General features: G+C 47.7%; 1 protein-coding gene across 1 annotated transcript; it reads left to right on the plus strand.

Moving 5' to 3' along the window:
• The first annotated feature begins 8,636 nt into the window (after positions 1-8,636).
• Positions 8,637-10,546, plus strand: LOC124654961 (cyanidin 3-O-rutinoside 5-O-glucosyltransferase-like). The gene has a single exon (XM_047193934.1). It carries the CDS (start codon positions 8,714-8,716, stop codon positions 10,229-10,231), a length of 1,518 nt encoding a protein of 505 aa, XP_047049890.1. The 5' UTR covers positions 8,637-8,713; the 3' UTR covers positions 10,232-10,546.
• Positions 10,547-16,159: the final 5,613 nt, after the last annotated feature.

Consider the following 16,159-nt stretch of genomic DNA (forward strand, 5'->3'; position numbering starts at 1 on the left):
AAGCTTGGGGATGCCCAAGGCATCCCCTTCTTCATCGACAAATTATCAGGTTCCTTCTCTTGAAACTATATTTTTATTCGGTCACATCTTATGTACTTTACTTGGAGCGTCTGTTTGTTTTTGTTTTTGCTTGAATAAATGCTTGTGTGGGAGAGAGACACGCTCCGCTGTTGCATATGAACACATGTGTTCTTAGCTTTTAATGTTCATGGCGAAGGTTGAAACTGCTTCGTTAATTGTTATATGGTTGGAAACGGAAAATGCTACATGTAGTAATTGGTAGAATGTCTTGGATAATTTGATACTTGGCAATTGTTGTGCTCATGTTTAAGCTCTTGCATCATATACTTTGCACCCATTAATGAAGAAACACCTAGAGCTTGCTAATTTGGTTTGCATATTTGGTCTCTCTAAAGTCTAGATAATTTCTAGTATTGAGTTTTGAACAACAAGGAAGACGGTGTAGAGTCTTATAATGTTTACAATATGTCTTTTATGTGAGTTTTGCTGCACCGGTTCATCCTTGTGTTTGTTTCAAATAGCCTTGCTAGCCTAAACCTTGTATCGAGAGGGAATACTTCTCATGCATCCAAAATCCTTGAGCCAACCACTATGCCATTTGTGTCCACCATACCTACCTACTACATGGTATTTCTCCGCCATTCCAAAGTAAATTTCTTGAGTGCTACCTTTAAATAATTCAAATTTATCACCTCTGATTTGTGTCAATGTTTTATAGCTCATGAGGAAGTATGTGGTGTTTTATCTTTCGATCTTGTCATTTACTTCTGACAGACTTTCACAATGGACTAGTGGCTTCATCCGCTTATCCAATAATTTTGCAAAAAGAGCCGGCAATGGGGTTCCCGACCCGATTAATTAACTTGCATTAATAATTCTCTTCACATGTTTTGCTCGATTCATCAGTAAGCGACTTAATTTTGCAAATAGACACTCCTCCATGGTATGTGAATGTTGGAAGGCACCCGAGGATTCGGTTAGCCATGGCTTGTGTAAGCAAAAGGTTGGGAGGAGTGTCATCCATAAATAAAGAAAAACTAAACTAAAGTACATGTGTAAACAAAAGAGAAGAGGGATGATCTACCTTGCTGGTAGAGACAACGTCCTTCATGGGAGCCGCTCTTGAAAGTCTGGTTGATGAGGTAGTTAGAGTGCCCACTACCATTCGTTGACAACAACAAACACCTCTCAAAATTTTACTTTTATGCTCTCTTTATGTTTTCAAAACCAAAGCTCTAGCACAAATATAGCAATCGATGCTTTCCTCTTTGAAGGACCATTCTTTTACTTTTATGTTGAGTCAGTTCACCTATTTCTATCCATCCCAAGAAGCAAACACTTGTGTGAACTGTGCATTGATTCTTACATACTTGCTTATTGCACTTGTTATATTGCTTTGCATTGACAATTATCCATGAGATATACATGTTACAAGTTGAAAGCAACCGCTGAAACTTAATCTTCCATTGTGTTGCTTCAATGTCTTTACTTTAAATTATTGCTTTATGAGTTAACTCTTATGCAAGACTTATTGATGCCTGTCTTGAAAGTGCTATTCATGAAAAGTCATTGCTTTATGATTCAGCTTGTTTACTCATGTCATTACCATTGTTTTGATCGCTACATTCATTACATATGTTTACAATATGATCAAGTTTATGATGGCATGTCACTCCGGAAATTATCTTTGTTTATCGTTTACACCGCTCGGGACGAGCGAAACTAAGCTTGGGGATGCCGATACGTCTCCGACGTATCGATAATTTCTTATGTTCCATGCCACATTATTGATGATATCTACATGTTATATGCACATTTTATGTCATATTTATGCGTTTTCCGGAACTAACCTATTGACGAGATGCCGAAAGGCCGGTTCTTTGTTTCTCGCTGTTTTTGGTTTCGTAAATCCTAGTAACGAAATATTCTCGGAATTGGACGAAATCAACACCCGGGTTCCTATTTTGCCCGGAAGCATCCAGAACACACGAGAACCGCGCAGAGGGGGCACGAGCCCACCAAACCCTAGGCCGGCGCGGCCAAGGGGGCCCGCGCCCCCTATAGTGTCGGCGCCCCTTCGACCTTCCGACGCCGCCTCTTCGCCTATATAAAGCCCCCGGACCTAAAACTTCGATACGGAAAAGCCACGGTACGAGAAACCTTCCGGAGCCGCCGCCATCGCGAAGCCAAGATCTGGGGGACAGGACTCTCTGTTCCGGAACGCCGCCGGGACGGGGAAGTGCCCCCGGAAGGCTCCTCCATCGACACCACCGCCATCTTCATCAACGCTACTGTCTCCCATGAGGATGGAGTAGTTCTCCATCGAGGCTCGGGGCTGTACCGGTAGCTATGTGGTTAATCTCTCTCCTATGTGCTTCAATACAATAATCTCATGAGCTGCCTTACATGATTGAGATTCATATGATGATGCTTGTAATCTAGATGTCATTATGCTAGTCAAGTGGGTTTTACTTATGTGATCTCCGGAGACTCCATGTCCCACGTGTGTAAAGGTGAAAGTGTGTGCACCGTGTGGGTCTCTTAGGCTATATTTCACGGAATACTTATTCACTGTTATGAATGGCATAGTGAAGTGCTTATTTATATCTCTTTTTGATTGCAATGTGTTTTGTGTCACAATTTATCTATGTGCTACTCTAGTGATGTTATTAAAGTAGTTTTATTCCTCCTGCACGGTGTAATGGTGACAGTGTGTGTGCATCCGTGTTAGTACTTGGCGTAGGCTATGATTGTGATCTCTTGTAGATTATGAAGTTAACTATTGCTATGATGGTATTGATGTGATCTATTCCTCCTACATAGTGTGAAGGTGACAGTGTGCATGCCATGTTAGTACTTGGGTTTAGTCGTGTTGATCTTTCATGCACTCTAAGGTTATTTAAATATGAACATTGAATTGTGGAGCTTGTTAACTCCGGCATTGAGGGTTCGTGTAATCCTACGCAATGGTGTTCATCATCCAACAAAAGAGTGTAGAGTATGCATTTATCTATTCTCGTTATGTGATCCAAGTTGAGAGTGTCCACTAGTGAAAGTCTAATCCCTAGGCCTTGTTCCTAAATATCGCTATCGCTGTTTGTTTACTCGTTTTACTTGCGTTACTACGCTTGTTTACTTGTCCTGGGCAAAGCACTTTTCCGGTGCCGTTGCTACCTGCTCGCATTTATTCATACCACCCGTATTTCACTATCTCTTCGCCGAACTAGTGCACCTATTAGGTGTGTTGGGGACACAAGAGACTTCTTGCTTTGTGGTTGCGGGGTTGCATGAGAGGGATATCTTTGACCTCTTCCTCCCTGAGTTCGATAAACCTTGGGTGATCCACTTAAGGGAAACTTGCTGCTGTTCTACAAACCTCTGCTCTTGGAGGCCCAACACTGTCTACAAGAATAGAAGCACCCGTAGACATCACCGGCCAACAGGGGGGAAAGGGAGAGTCCCTGTCCCTCTAGGTTTCGTCCATATGGCAGTTTTTGAATTGGGGTCTTATTCGAACACTTTGGGCAAACCCTTGGGGTTCCACCTATATAATGAGGGAGAGAGGGAGGGGCTGGCCACCACTTTGGCCGCACCAACCAGAGGCACCAAGGCCGGCGCCCCAGCTGCCCCCTCTCCCCAAACCCTAGCCGCCCCCTCCTCATATACCTCCTGTAGTGCTTAGGCGAAGCCCTGCCGGAGAACTCCACCACCACCGCCACCACGCCATCGTGCTGTCGGGATTCCGAGGAGGATCTACTACTTCTGCTGCCCGCTGGAACGGGGAGAAGGACGTCGTCATCAACACCGTACGTGTGACCGAGTACGGAGGTGCTGCCCGACCGTGGCACCGTCAAGATCTTCTACGCGCTTTTGAAAGCGGCAAGTGATCATCTTCTCGCAACAACGAGATCTAATCTCGTAGGCTTTGGAAATCTTCGAGGGTTAGTCTCATGATCTTCTCGTTGCTACCATCTTCTAGATTGCATCTTGGCTTGTTATTCGTTCTTGCGGTAGGAATTTTTTTGTTTTCTATGCTACGAATCCCATCAGGTTGCAATTAAAATAAGAAGGACCGGGGTCCACAGTTCACTAGAGGCACCTCCCTAATAAATAAATATGCTGGGTAAACAAATTACAGATGGGCAATTGACAAACAGAGATTCTACGCTAATGGTTGGTGCAGAATACATGCTATGAAAGTATGCGGGCATTACAACAAAATACATAGACCGTAATCCAACTGCATCTATGACTAATAATCCACCTTCGGGATTGCATCCGCGACACCCTTCGGTATTAAGTTGCAAGCAACGGACTATCGCTTTAAGCAATGTGTGTAAAGTAAACGATGAAACTACCCTTGAATAGAACACCGCTGTTTTCTCCCTAGTAGCAACAACACATCTACAACCGTAGAGAACAAGGTCACTTCCCGTGGTTAAATAGAGGCATGAACCCACTATCGAGCATAAATACTCCCTCTTGGAGTCGCTAGCATCTACTTGGCCAGAGCATCAACTAGAAACGGAGAGCATGCAAGATCATAATAACATAATACATAATCTCAACCAAAGCAATCTCTCTATAAATCGGATCCACATCAAACCAACATGTAGCAATTACAAATAGATGATCTTGATCATGTTAGGCAGCTCACAAGATCTATACATGAAGCACAACAAGGAGAGGATAGCCATCTAGCTACTGCTATGGACCCATGGTCCCATGGAGGACTACTCACGCATCACATCGGATGAAGACATGGCGATGTAGAGGCCTCCGGCGGTGATTTCCCACTCCGGCAGGGTGCCGGGATGGACTGCAGAACCCTCCCGAACTAGGGTTTCGATTGACGGCGGTGTCGAAACTTTTCGTGGATGGAGGCTCCGGTCCCTGGGGTTTTCCCGATACGAGGTATTAATATGCTGAAGGGCGGAGCAAACGAGTCGACGAGGCGCCAGTACATGGGCCAGGCGCGGCCAAGGGTGGGGCCGCGCATGCCTTGTGTACTGCCACGTGGCAGCTCTCATGCGTGTGTCCTTCTGTCTCCGTCTTCCCGGAAAAATAAGCCTCTGGGCTTTTGTTTCGTCCAATTCCGAGAAACTTTCATGTACAACTTTTCTGAAACACAAAAACAACAGAAAATAGGAACTGGCACTGCGGCACTGCGTTAATAGGTTAGTCCCAGAAAATGCTAAAAAGTGTGGAAAAGAGCACATAAAACATATAATAATTGTAACAAAACAAGCATGGAGCATCAAAAATTATAGATACATTTGGGACGTATCACATACCTTCTCCATTAGCTGTGTGGACCTAGTCCATGATGCGGTAGGGCTCATGTGTAGTGAGCTTGTCCAACTCATGAGTGATGTGGTGCGTAGCGCCGGAGTCCGCATATCACGTCGGGTCTACGGTCTAAGGAGCACCATGAGATCCTTGAGAAGCAGTCATCGTCATGGAAATTTGCTTCTCGGTGTTGCTCCCATCATTGCCATAGAAATTCGCGATTGAACCGCTTGCAGCACTTAGACGTCATGTGGCGGGCACCTCCACACAGTTGACACACAACGATGCCACGCCCTCTATTAGGCTTGGGCGATGTGGATGAAGGCGTCGGCTTGGGCGATGGAGATGGCGCTGGAGGCCGTGGTCCATCGCGAGAGGCTCCAATGGCGGCGATAGGAACGACGGGAGCAACAACATGGGCAGTTGGATAGAGAGCACTTCTTCCTTGTGTGTGGCGCTGCCCTAGTCTGCGTTGTTCTGTAGCCTGGAGCTACGAAAATAAGTCACGAATCTACATGGGAGCGGTACGAGTGTTCACCACCTCAAACAGAGCATCATACTCATCACCTAGGCCGGCGAGGATGGAGGATATGGACTCTTCATCGCGAAGAGGCATCCCAATACTAGCCAGTGAGTCCGACAGTGCCTTCATCTAATGAAAATATACATTGATTGTCTTGTTCTCCTTCTTCAACTCAGCCATCTCCTGCCTGATTGTCGAGGCTCGTGCGATGGACGTGGAGGCAAACACTCCACTGAGAGGCTCCCAAGCTTCACGTGAGGTGCCAAGAAACATGATCATGCTACGAATACCTTCAGTCATGGAGGAAACGAAGACTGAAAGGATAACCTTGCCTTGTTGACTCCAATGCTGGTGGCCGGATTCGCCTGTTGATGTAGATTTCCATCATGATTGACGACAATGTGGGTCGGGGCAGACAAAGGATCCAATCAACATATGCAATAAGTAGATGACTACGAAGCAGCGGACCAACTTGTGCACGCTAGAGCGTGTAGTTGTCGCTTGTCAGCTTGATAGTAATAGCCTACGCGTACGTTTGGGATGGTTGGGGAATAAGCCGGCAGTGTATGGAGTCCTGTTTTGCTGATCTGGAAGTAGTCTGGAAGAGATGGTGCCGGAGACGTATGACGACGCGTGAAGACCAGAGTCGTATGACGACAGAGGAACCCTCATCGTTGATTACGGTCTAAACCCTAGCGCTAGAGGGAACATGTCTGGGGTTGAGTACATGGGATACCCAACCATGTGTTGATACCCTAGATATCCGTCCATAAGAGAGATCACCGGCGACTGTGTCATGGTTGCAGCGATGGCGTCGGAGTAGATGGTGGCGTCCGAGAGGATGGTCCCCATCGTGCAAGAGAGTGAGTAGGTCGCGTCGGGTACAGACGATGGCAGAGTCACGTGGACTAGCGGGGTCACGCCAAGGCCAGAGGTCGGCGACGGCAGCGTGGCGCCATGTTCGGCGCCCAGAGTTGAGGTCAAGGGCAGCTGATGAAGTTAGGACTCCAAGTGCAGACTGTTGTGTCAGCAGAGTATTTTCCCCACAGGAGTAACTCGAAGGTTTATATCGAACTCTCGAGGAACTAAGGAAAGAGCGTTCTCTCCCTCTCTTCTTCTAGCAATCCTGCAAAGTAAAATAAAAGCCTTGTGTCCCCAACTCCACCGTGTGGTTGTCAAGCACAAGGTTTCGCGTAAGTAAATAAAACACAAGTGGTAATAAAGCAAGTAAAACTAGATAGAATAAAATAATTAAGTAAAAAACATTAAAAATGGTTGATTGTTTTTGGTGTTTTGAATGCAAATAAGAAAAGTAAATATTTTGTAATTAAAATAGTGCACCAAATAAATAACTATATAAAGGTGTTTCTTATGATAAAAAGTGGATCGGGATTCATGAGTTCACTTGACTATTCTCTCTTTTAAATTGTAGTGAACAATAACAATTCATCAATGAGATATGGAGATGCAAAATAATAACATGTGAAAGATACGCGGCGTTCAGTCGCCTACGTCGCCGTAAATGCAGGTAGTTGCCACCGCTATATAGTACGCCGTCCACCACCATGGTGCTATCCTCTCATATCGCCGCCGCTCCATTCTCTCCTCTCCACCTCAAAATGCCGTGTCGTCTAAAGACCACCTACTCCAATCTTGGCCTCAACGGCCGCGCGCTGCCTCCTCCACCACCGCAGCCGCAGCCGGAGCCGCAGCCCGACGCGGAGTACAACTCCGACGAGGACGAGGACCCACGGTTCGTGGCGTGGCACGAGGCCTACGTCGCAGACGTGGAAGTAGAGGCGGCGGAGGAGGCGGCGCAGTGGGCCGAGCCGCCGCAGGCCCCCGCCCACCCGGAGCAGGCGGCGATCCTCGCGTCGCTGAACGCGCAACACTACCAGCGGTTGAAGGAGGAGGAGCAGGAGTTCGTCAACGATGCGAACCTCGAGCACGCCCTCGAGATCTCGCGCTAGCGAGCGGCCACGGAGGAGGCGGGACGCCTCCTCATGGAGGCGGAGCGACAGAAGCTCGAAGAGCTCAACGCTCATCGCCACTACGAGGCGTTCGCCCGCGAGCAGGCGAGGCGCGCCGAGATCGAAGATTCTCGGGAAAGTCTGGAAGCGCGGGGACAGTGCCGCCATCAAGCTCCTGCGACACCGGCCGCCATGCTCCACCACCAGATGCACGAAGCAAGGGACGAGAAGCGGGTACGGACGCAGGCGGCAAAGGCAAAGAACGACGACGAGGCAGGGCCGTCGAGCGCCCCAACCGACGGCGACTAGATCAGAATTAAGTTTAAGTTTTAGTTATATTTAAATTCAAGTTACTTTTGTATAAATTTCAAATGAATTACGGTTTTTAATTGTCATTTTAAATTTCAAAATCTATCGGGACTGACGTATGGGGGCGTCGGTGTGGAAACAGCATCCCCAAATAGAGAATGTTGTGCCGGTGGCTCTCATAGTGCCGGCGCCTCCTGCCGGCACCTATTTGGGGGCTGCCGTCGGTGGAGATGCTCTAAGTAGCCCGTCTATAGTGGATTGACAGTTTTAGCCGGCTGAAAATACAATAAGTTATTTTGCACTTGCATGATTCTCACCAACTGTTCCGATAAATATTGATTTAGTCCCCGGATCGAGTGATATAGTACTCGGGCTGTCAGGTCACCTGTCATATTCTACCGCCCGATCTGGCCTCACATTTGTTGGCTGGATGCAAGAAATCCAGCGACCTGGTGGTGATTACTGATTAGTGATTAGTGAGCTTCGCCTTCAAGCGCACTCTCAGTCACACTCATTGACTCTTTCCAGCTCGGCCATTTCCTCGTCCTTCTATACTGAAGCTAAATTACGCACAAACACAAACGAGCCGATCCATCTTGTCATGGCCGAAGCGGAATTCCTGCCGCACGGCCGTGGCGACGCCGTGCGCCGCCACTTCCTCATCGTGGCCTTCGGAGTCCAGAGCCACATCAACCCGTGTCGCGTCCTCGCGCGCAGGCTCGCGCAGCTCCAAGATGAAGACGGCTCTAGCCCCGTCCTCGCCACGCTCTCCGTCCCGTTGTTCACCCACCGCCGCATGTTCCCTTCGTCCGGCGACGGTGTGTTGGACGAGGAGGAGGCCACAGACGGCGTCATCTCATACGCTCCCTACTCCGACGGCTTCGACGACGGCACCGACGCCAAGGACGCCGATGGGAGGGCGCGCATCCGCCGCGCGAGCTCCCAGAGCCTCTCCGCCGTCGTCGCGCGCCTCGCAGCACGCGGCCGGCCCGTTACGTGTATCGTGTGCAGCCTTATCCTCCCCTGTGTACTGGACGTCGCGCGGGAGCACGCCATCCCCATGGCCGTGTTCTGGATCCAGCCGGCCACGGTCCTCGCCGCCCACTACCACTACTTCCACGGCTACGGCGAGCTCATCGCGTCCCACGCCGCCGACCACGCGTACGAGGTGGCCCTGCCAGGGCTGGGCCGGCCTCTCCGGATCCGCGATTTCCCGTCGTTCTACGTCGACACCACCGGCGGCGAGGTGGCCAAGTTCGTCATCGAAATGTTCCGCGAACAGTTCGAGTTCATGGAAGCACAGGGGCAAAGTGCCAATAAGTACCTCGTCAACACATTCGACGAGCTGGAGCCGGCGGCACTTGCAGCCGTGAGGCAGCACCTGGACGTGTTCGCCGTCGGGCCCGTGCTAGGGTCCTCGGCCGACGCACGGATCCACCTGTTCGACCACGCCAACGCCGACAGCAAGAGGTACATGGATTGGCTCGGGGCCCAGCCGGAGAAGTCGGTGGTGTACGTCTCGTTCGGCAGCATATCGACGTACGTCAAGCAGCAGATTGAGGAGATCGTGCACGGGCTGCGGCGGTGCGGCCGGCCGTACCTGCTCGTCGTGCGCAAGGACGGGCGGCAAGAGGACGTGAGCCGCTGCCTCGACGACGTCATTCGGGAGGGGCAGGGGATGGTGGTGGAGTGGTGTGACCAACAGGCAGTCCTGTCGCACCCGTCCGTGGGATGCTTCATCACGCACTGCGGCTGGAACTCGACGGTGGAGGCCATGGCCCTAGGCGTGCCGGTCGTCGCCGCGCCGAGCATGTTCGATCAGCCGACGAACGCCTTCTTGATAGAGGAAGAGTGGGCTGGCGGCGTCAGAGGGGAGCGCAACGGCGAGGGCGTCTTCACCGGCGCGGAGCTCGCAAGGTGCGTCGAGATGGTCATGGGCAGTGACGCGAGGGCCGTGGAGATCAGGGAAAGAGTGGAGGCTCTGAAAGGGATGGCGCGACGGGCAGCCGCTTCTGGCGGGCCTGCGGAGAGAAGCCTCCGAAGCTTCGTCAAAGCTTGCACGAAGGATTCGATGTCACCAACCATGTCGGAACCGATTTTGTCAAAGGAGGAAATTTAGCGTCATCGATCAACATCACCGATACTATATGCTGCCAGGTGGCCATGAGTTAAATCGCAGAGTTGATCGGATCAATAAGAAGTTTACTTAAAACGATTAGGTTTAAGGATAAGAATTACACTTTTGCAATTCTGAAGCAAGCACTTGTATCGTCTACATATGACCAAGCTCGTCTGGGACAATTGTTTTTGGACAACGTTTTTCATGTAGCTACTGAATTTATAGATTTCAGTATTGAGTTTTGCCCTCGGGTATGTTATAAGCCTGATCATGTGTTAGCAGCTTTGGGTATAGATATGGGCCACAACAATCACACTATCTGGTTGCCAGAATATCCAGATGGTGCAACCCGTCTTGTGGTCGACGATATTGCCGTGCCTTAATGGAATACATGCGAAAAAATTGCACTTATGCTATCTTGCAGCCTGTTGTTTTTCATTTCGGCAACAATTGAGTTTTTTGTCCGCCGATTGTCTTTGGATTCGATTGCTAGTCGCACTCATCCATATTCTGCATGATTGTCTTTGGATTTGATTGCTACTGGTTTTCTCCGAATTTCTTTTTCTAGCGTGAGAGGGCGAATGGGAAGAAATATGAGGCCCATAGGGGCCCAACAACACTTTTTTTCTTCCTTTTCTCTGGTATGTCGGCCATTTTCCCCATCTTTTCCCCCAATTTTATCTATTTTCTTCGTCTCCTTCCAATTAGCACATCATAAGCATCCAAAGACATAGGAGCGGAGAAGAGATGGGGTGGAAGGAAAGAAGTCTCCTCCGGTAGAAAATGGCATATGTTGTCGTTCATGTGTTGTTCTTTTTTTTACATTTACAGTTTTTGAACTATGATAATGGACAATGCTCTCGACAATATCTGTGTTTTCCCTATGTGTATCATGATTATGATCATCAATGGCTGATTATAAAAACATGTTTGTTTTTGTTAGTAAGAACCGGTGTTTGCAATACAAAAAGGGCCTTTTATGATCAGCAACAATATGACAAGTGAAAATTGACAAAGTAAGGATCCACCATATGTATATTTGTTACTGCACATTCAATTCATTTCATTACCATGCTGAGCATATGATAGCACAATTTATCAACATATCTAACTTAAATAAATATCAAAACTTGCATATAACAATTTTCTACATATGACCAAGCTCGTCTGGGACAATTGTTTTTGGACATCAAGTTTCATGTAGCTACTGAATTTATAGATTTGAGTATTGAGTTATGCCCTGGGCTATGTAATAAGCCTGGTCATGTGTTAGCAGCTTTGGGTGTAGGCATGGACCAGAACAATCACACTATGTGGTTGTTAGAATATCCAGATGATGTAATATGTCTCGTGCCGGCGATATTGCCGTGCCTTAATAGAATGCACGTGTTCCGGTAAAAAAAAAGTTACACTTTTGCTAGCTTGAGCCCGATGTTCTTCAGTTCGGCAACAATTGAATTTTCTGTCCGTCGATTGTCTTTGGATTCGATTTCTAGTCGCACTCATCCTTGTTCCGCGTGATTGTCTTTGGATTCGACTGTTGTTGGTTTTCTCCGATTTTATTTTTCTAGAGCAGGAGGGTGAAGGGAAGAACTACGAGGCCCGCAGGGCCCCATCAACATTTTTTACTTTTCTTTAACGTGTTGGCCAATTTCCCCGTTGTTTCCCCAAATTTTATCTATTTCCCTCGCCTCCTTCCAATTAGCACATCATAAGCACCCAGAGGCATGAGCGGAGAAGAGAGGCGCTGGAAGGAAAGAAGTCGCCTCCGTTAGTCGGAGGTCAAGAGGAGCCCACGCTTTGTGGTTAGCGTGCAATTTGCATCGTTCATGGGAGCAAGTGGTGGCGATGGGTGCATCAGTTCACCGAACTTTCTCCATCATAAATCGCCGAGTTCCGCTACAATTTTTGAAGGCAATCTCGATCTTCATCCATGGCCACGCATAAAAGACAATGCAATGAGTGTTAGGAGACCCACGTGTAGCTTTCTCGCCTGGAATTTTCACCCTCTGGGGTTTGGTGAACCGGGGGATTTTTCGCGGATGCTTCTGGTATTTTTGTGCTGCATTTTTTCCTTGATAAAATCCGTGGTCTCACTAGTGTGTGTGCCATCACAGTGTTGTAGTCCAGTGCTTCTTGGATTCTTTAGGGGTTGTTTGGTCCAGATAAGATCCTCGAGTGGCTAGGGGTAGCCACTGAATTTTTCAGCACTACTTAGTACATGTAGGTAGCACATTTTTGACACATTATATCAAATGGATATGCACTCCCCACACTTTTTAAATCTACCTCACTTTTATTTGCTTCATTCTTTCAAACTCACATCATTAGCCACTGTCTCCACTACTTTGGCTTGCTACTTCTTTCCTTATTTTTCGATTTTGACTGTCTACTGATGTTATTAGCCTTGTTGCTCTTGCTTTTACAGCTTGCTTTACCTGCAAACAAATGAACTAATCCGTGTGTTATTTCCCACTTTTTAATAGCATATGCAACGAAAACACACAAAAACTATTAATGCTGCAAACTCCACATATATAAAAATGAACAAACTAGTATTTTCTAAATATTACTCCTTTTCTTATAGCTTGGTTTCAAATTTTCCTTTTGCGTCTACGCGGATCATAGTGTATGTGTTTGTTGGGGCAATTCTTGATAATGTGCTCTATAGAACCACAATGGCTGCAAGTATAAAATCTACATTCTTGTCTGCCTCCATTATTATTAGGATTTGAGGTCTCAATTTTGCATTAACGACGTGAGGATCTAGAAGTTCAATGTTTGAAGAGGTAGCATATCCATCATTCCATGAGTTCACACTAGTTATTGTTCCTGTCGAGATACTGATTGATTCCTCTATTTGCATGTATTCATTGTCAATTTCATCCATTGCTCTCTCGGTCTACTATGTCTACTTCTTGCTGAAGGTAGTTTTACATTCTTTTGTTTTTAAAACCAGTAGAAGTTGTTCTACAAAGCCTCTTCGAGAGAACATTAAACAACAGTGCATGGTTATCTCCATGTATCTCTAGATCTATGATTAACTGTAACTTCTTGTCTTTCTTTCTCCACTGGTCAATGAAGTACTTCTAAGGAATTTTAGATGAACCATAATTTTCAGAATATGTGCACAAAGAATGACGTCTTTCTGGAATGTGCGGCACATACATGAGTAATCTCAGATAAACAAAGTGGTTTAGGGTTTTGCGTGGGGTAAACAGCCCTCACGTCTTTCCACTATATATAAGGATCAGTACAGGTACAATACATGTATACACATATTTGTACAATAGGCTAGACTACTTAACACTCCCCCTTAATCTAAACCTCTGCTAACTAGGTTAAGATTGTTCTTGAATCTGTCTAGCATCTATCTTGTGGCCGGTTTAGTAAACACATCGGCCAGCTGATCTTTAGTGGAAATAAACCTGACATCCAATAGGCCCGCTGCAACACGTTCACGCACAAAACTCTCTAAGAAGTGAATCAACCCACAATGCTTCAGCAGCGCCATTTGCCAAGGCTTTGTACTCTGCCTCGGTGCTGGACCTCGAAACAGTTGGCTGTTTCTTCGAACTCCACGAGATAATGTTCGAACCAACAAACACGGCGAATCCGCTCGTGCTACGGCGATCATCCACACAGCCAGCCCAATCTGCATCAGTAAAAATACTAATGATGGATGATGGAGATATCCGAGTCTGCAAGCCAACTTGGAGAGTCCCTTTGACATATCGCAAAATTCGCTTCACTGCTTCCCAATGAGCGTCAGTAGGCTGAGAGAGATACTGACACACCTTATTCACAGCAAATGAAATATCTGGGCGTGTCAAGGTCAGATACTGTAAGCCTTCCACAACACTGTGGTACCTGAAAGCATCATCAGTACTAAGAGCAGTACCTGTATCACGAGCTAACCTCTCTGATGTCATCAGAGGAGTAGGAGCTGAATTACAATTCTCCATATTGACTCGATGAAGAGGTCAAGTGCATACTTCCGCTGAGTCAATGTCATGCCCCCTGAATTGTAAGATGCTTCTAATCCAAGAAAATAGTCCAGCTTGCCCATATCCTTAATGGGAAACGAAGCAGCAAGAGCATGTACCAAGCGATCCACCGCCTCAGATGTAGAGCCAGAGATAACAATGTCGTCAACATAAGCCAACATGTAAATCTCAACACCATCTCGAGAGAAGATAAACAGAGATGTATCCGCCTTGGACGCCGAAAACCCAAGCTCATACAGACGCTGACTCAGACGAGCATACCAGGCACGTGGCGACTGCTTCAGACCATAAATATACCGTTGGAGCTTGCATACATGTGAAGGATATCGTGCATCCTCAAAACCTGGGTTGCTGCATATAAACATCTTCATTCAGAAAACCATGAAGAAATGCATTGCTAACATCCACTTGACGAAGACACCAGCCGCGAGATACTACAAGAGAGAGCACAAGTCGGACTGTCGCGGGCTTCACAACCGGACTAAATGTGTCACCATAATCGATGCCATGCTGCTGAGTGAAACCTCGCGCGACTAAACGAGCCTTGTGTTTGCCAATGCTACCATCAGGATGGTGTTTAGTTTTAAAAATCCACTTACTGCCAACAATGTTAACTCCAGGAGGGCGCGGGACCAATTTCCACGTGCCTGTCTGTGTGAGTGCAGCGAACTCATCTGCCATGGCTGCAGACCAGGCAGGCTCCTCCAATGCTTCCCGGTGAGATGATGGTGCAGCAAAAAATGCTCGTCGACGTGGATCATAACGAACCGTCCCATCGGCGTAAACCTTATCCGTCCTGGTGTGATCGCGCGCACGTGTCACCATAGCATGCGTGGAACCAGTGGGAGGGGCAGCCGAAGGTGCCGCGGCCAATGTATTTGCAGTAGGCGGCACGGACTGCCCCGATGCCATCGGCGGTGCAGGGGTGATGGGAGCCGTTCTGGGGACATTAGAAGCTGGGCCGGCCCCAGACGGGGGCGAGGCAGAAGCCGCGCGTGGCGTGCCCTGCATGGCCGTGCCATGCACGTCGATCGGCGACGCTGGCGAGGCGGCTCTCGGCGACGCTGGAGTGGCGTCGACTTCAGGACCTGGCACCTGAGAACAAATGGCATCTGAAACAGGAGCATTAGTGGACAAAAGGGTTAGGTCATAATTTCGTATTGGCGTACTCGTAACCGGTTCATCGGAGGGGAATGTGATGGATTGCTCTAAAGTAGAAACATCAACAGAGACTCCGGGTGTGGCGAAGGGAAACACTGATTCATCAAACACTACATCACGAGAAATATAGATGCGCCCCGTCGATTTATCCAAGCACTTGTACCCTTTGTGCATCGGGCTGTACCCGAGAAAGACACACATCCTAGATCGAAAATCTAGTTTATGGGAGTTGTATTTGCGGAGACTTGGCCAACATGCGCATCCAAAGATGCGAAGAGAAGAATAGTTTGGCTGAACTTGGAGGAGTCGGAACATGGGCGTCTCATTCTTAAGAACGGGTGTAGGCATACGATTTATAAGGTAGCACGCCGTAAGGAAGGCTTCATCCCAATAGTGGAGAGGAAGTGAAGAATGAGCGAGCAGGGCAAGACCCGTTTCCACTAGATGACGGTGTTTACGCTCCGCAATACCGTTCTGCTGAGATGTGTGTGGACAGGTGATACGTCTCAAACGTATCTATAATTTCTTATGTTCCATGCTACTTTTATGATGATACTCACATGTTTTATACACATTATATGTCATTATTATGCATTTTCCGGCACTAACCTATTGACGAGATGCCGAAGAGCCGCTTGTCTGTTTTACGCTGTTTTTGGTTTCAGAAATCCTAGTAAGGAAATCTTCTCGGAATTGGACGAAATCAACGCCCAGGGGCCTATTTTTCCACGAAGCTTCCAGAAGTCCGAAGAGGAAACGA

The sequence above is a fragment of the Lolium rigidum genome, chromosome 5, assembly GCF_022539505.1.
Source record: "Lolium rigidum isolate FL_2022 chromosome 5, APGP_CSIRO_Lrig_0.1, whole genome shotgun sequence".
Taxonomy (NCBI): Eukaryota; Viridiplantae; Streptophyta; class Magnoliopsida; order Poales; family Poaceae; genus Lolium; species Lolium rigidum.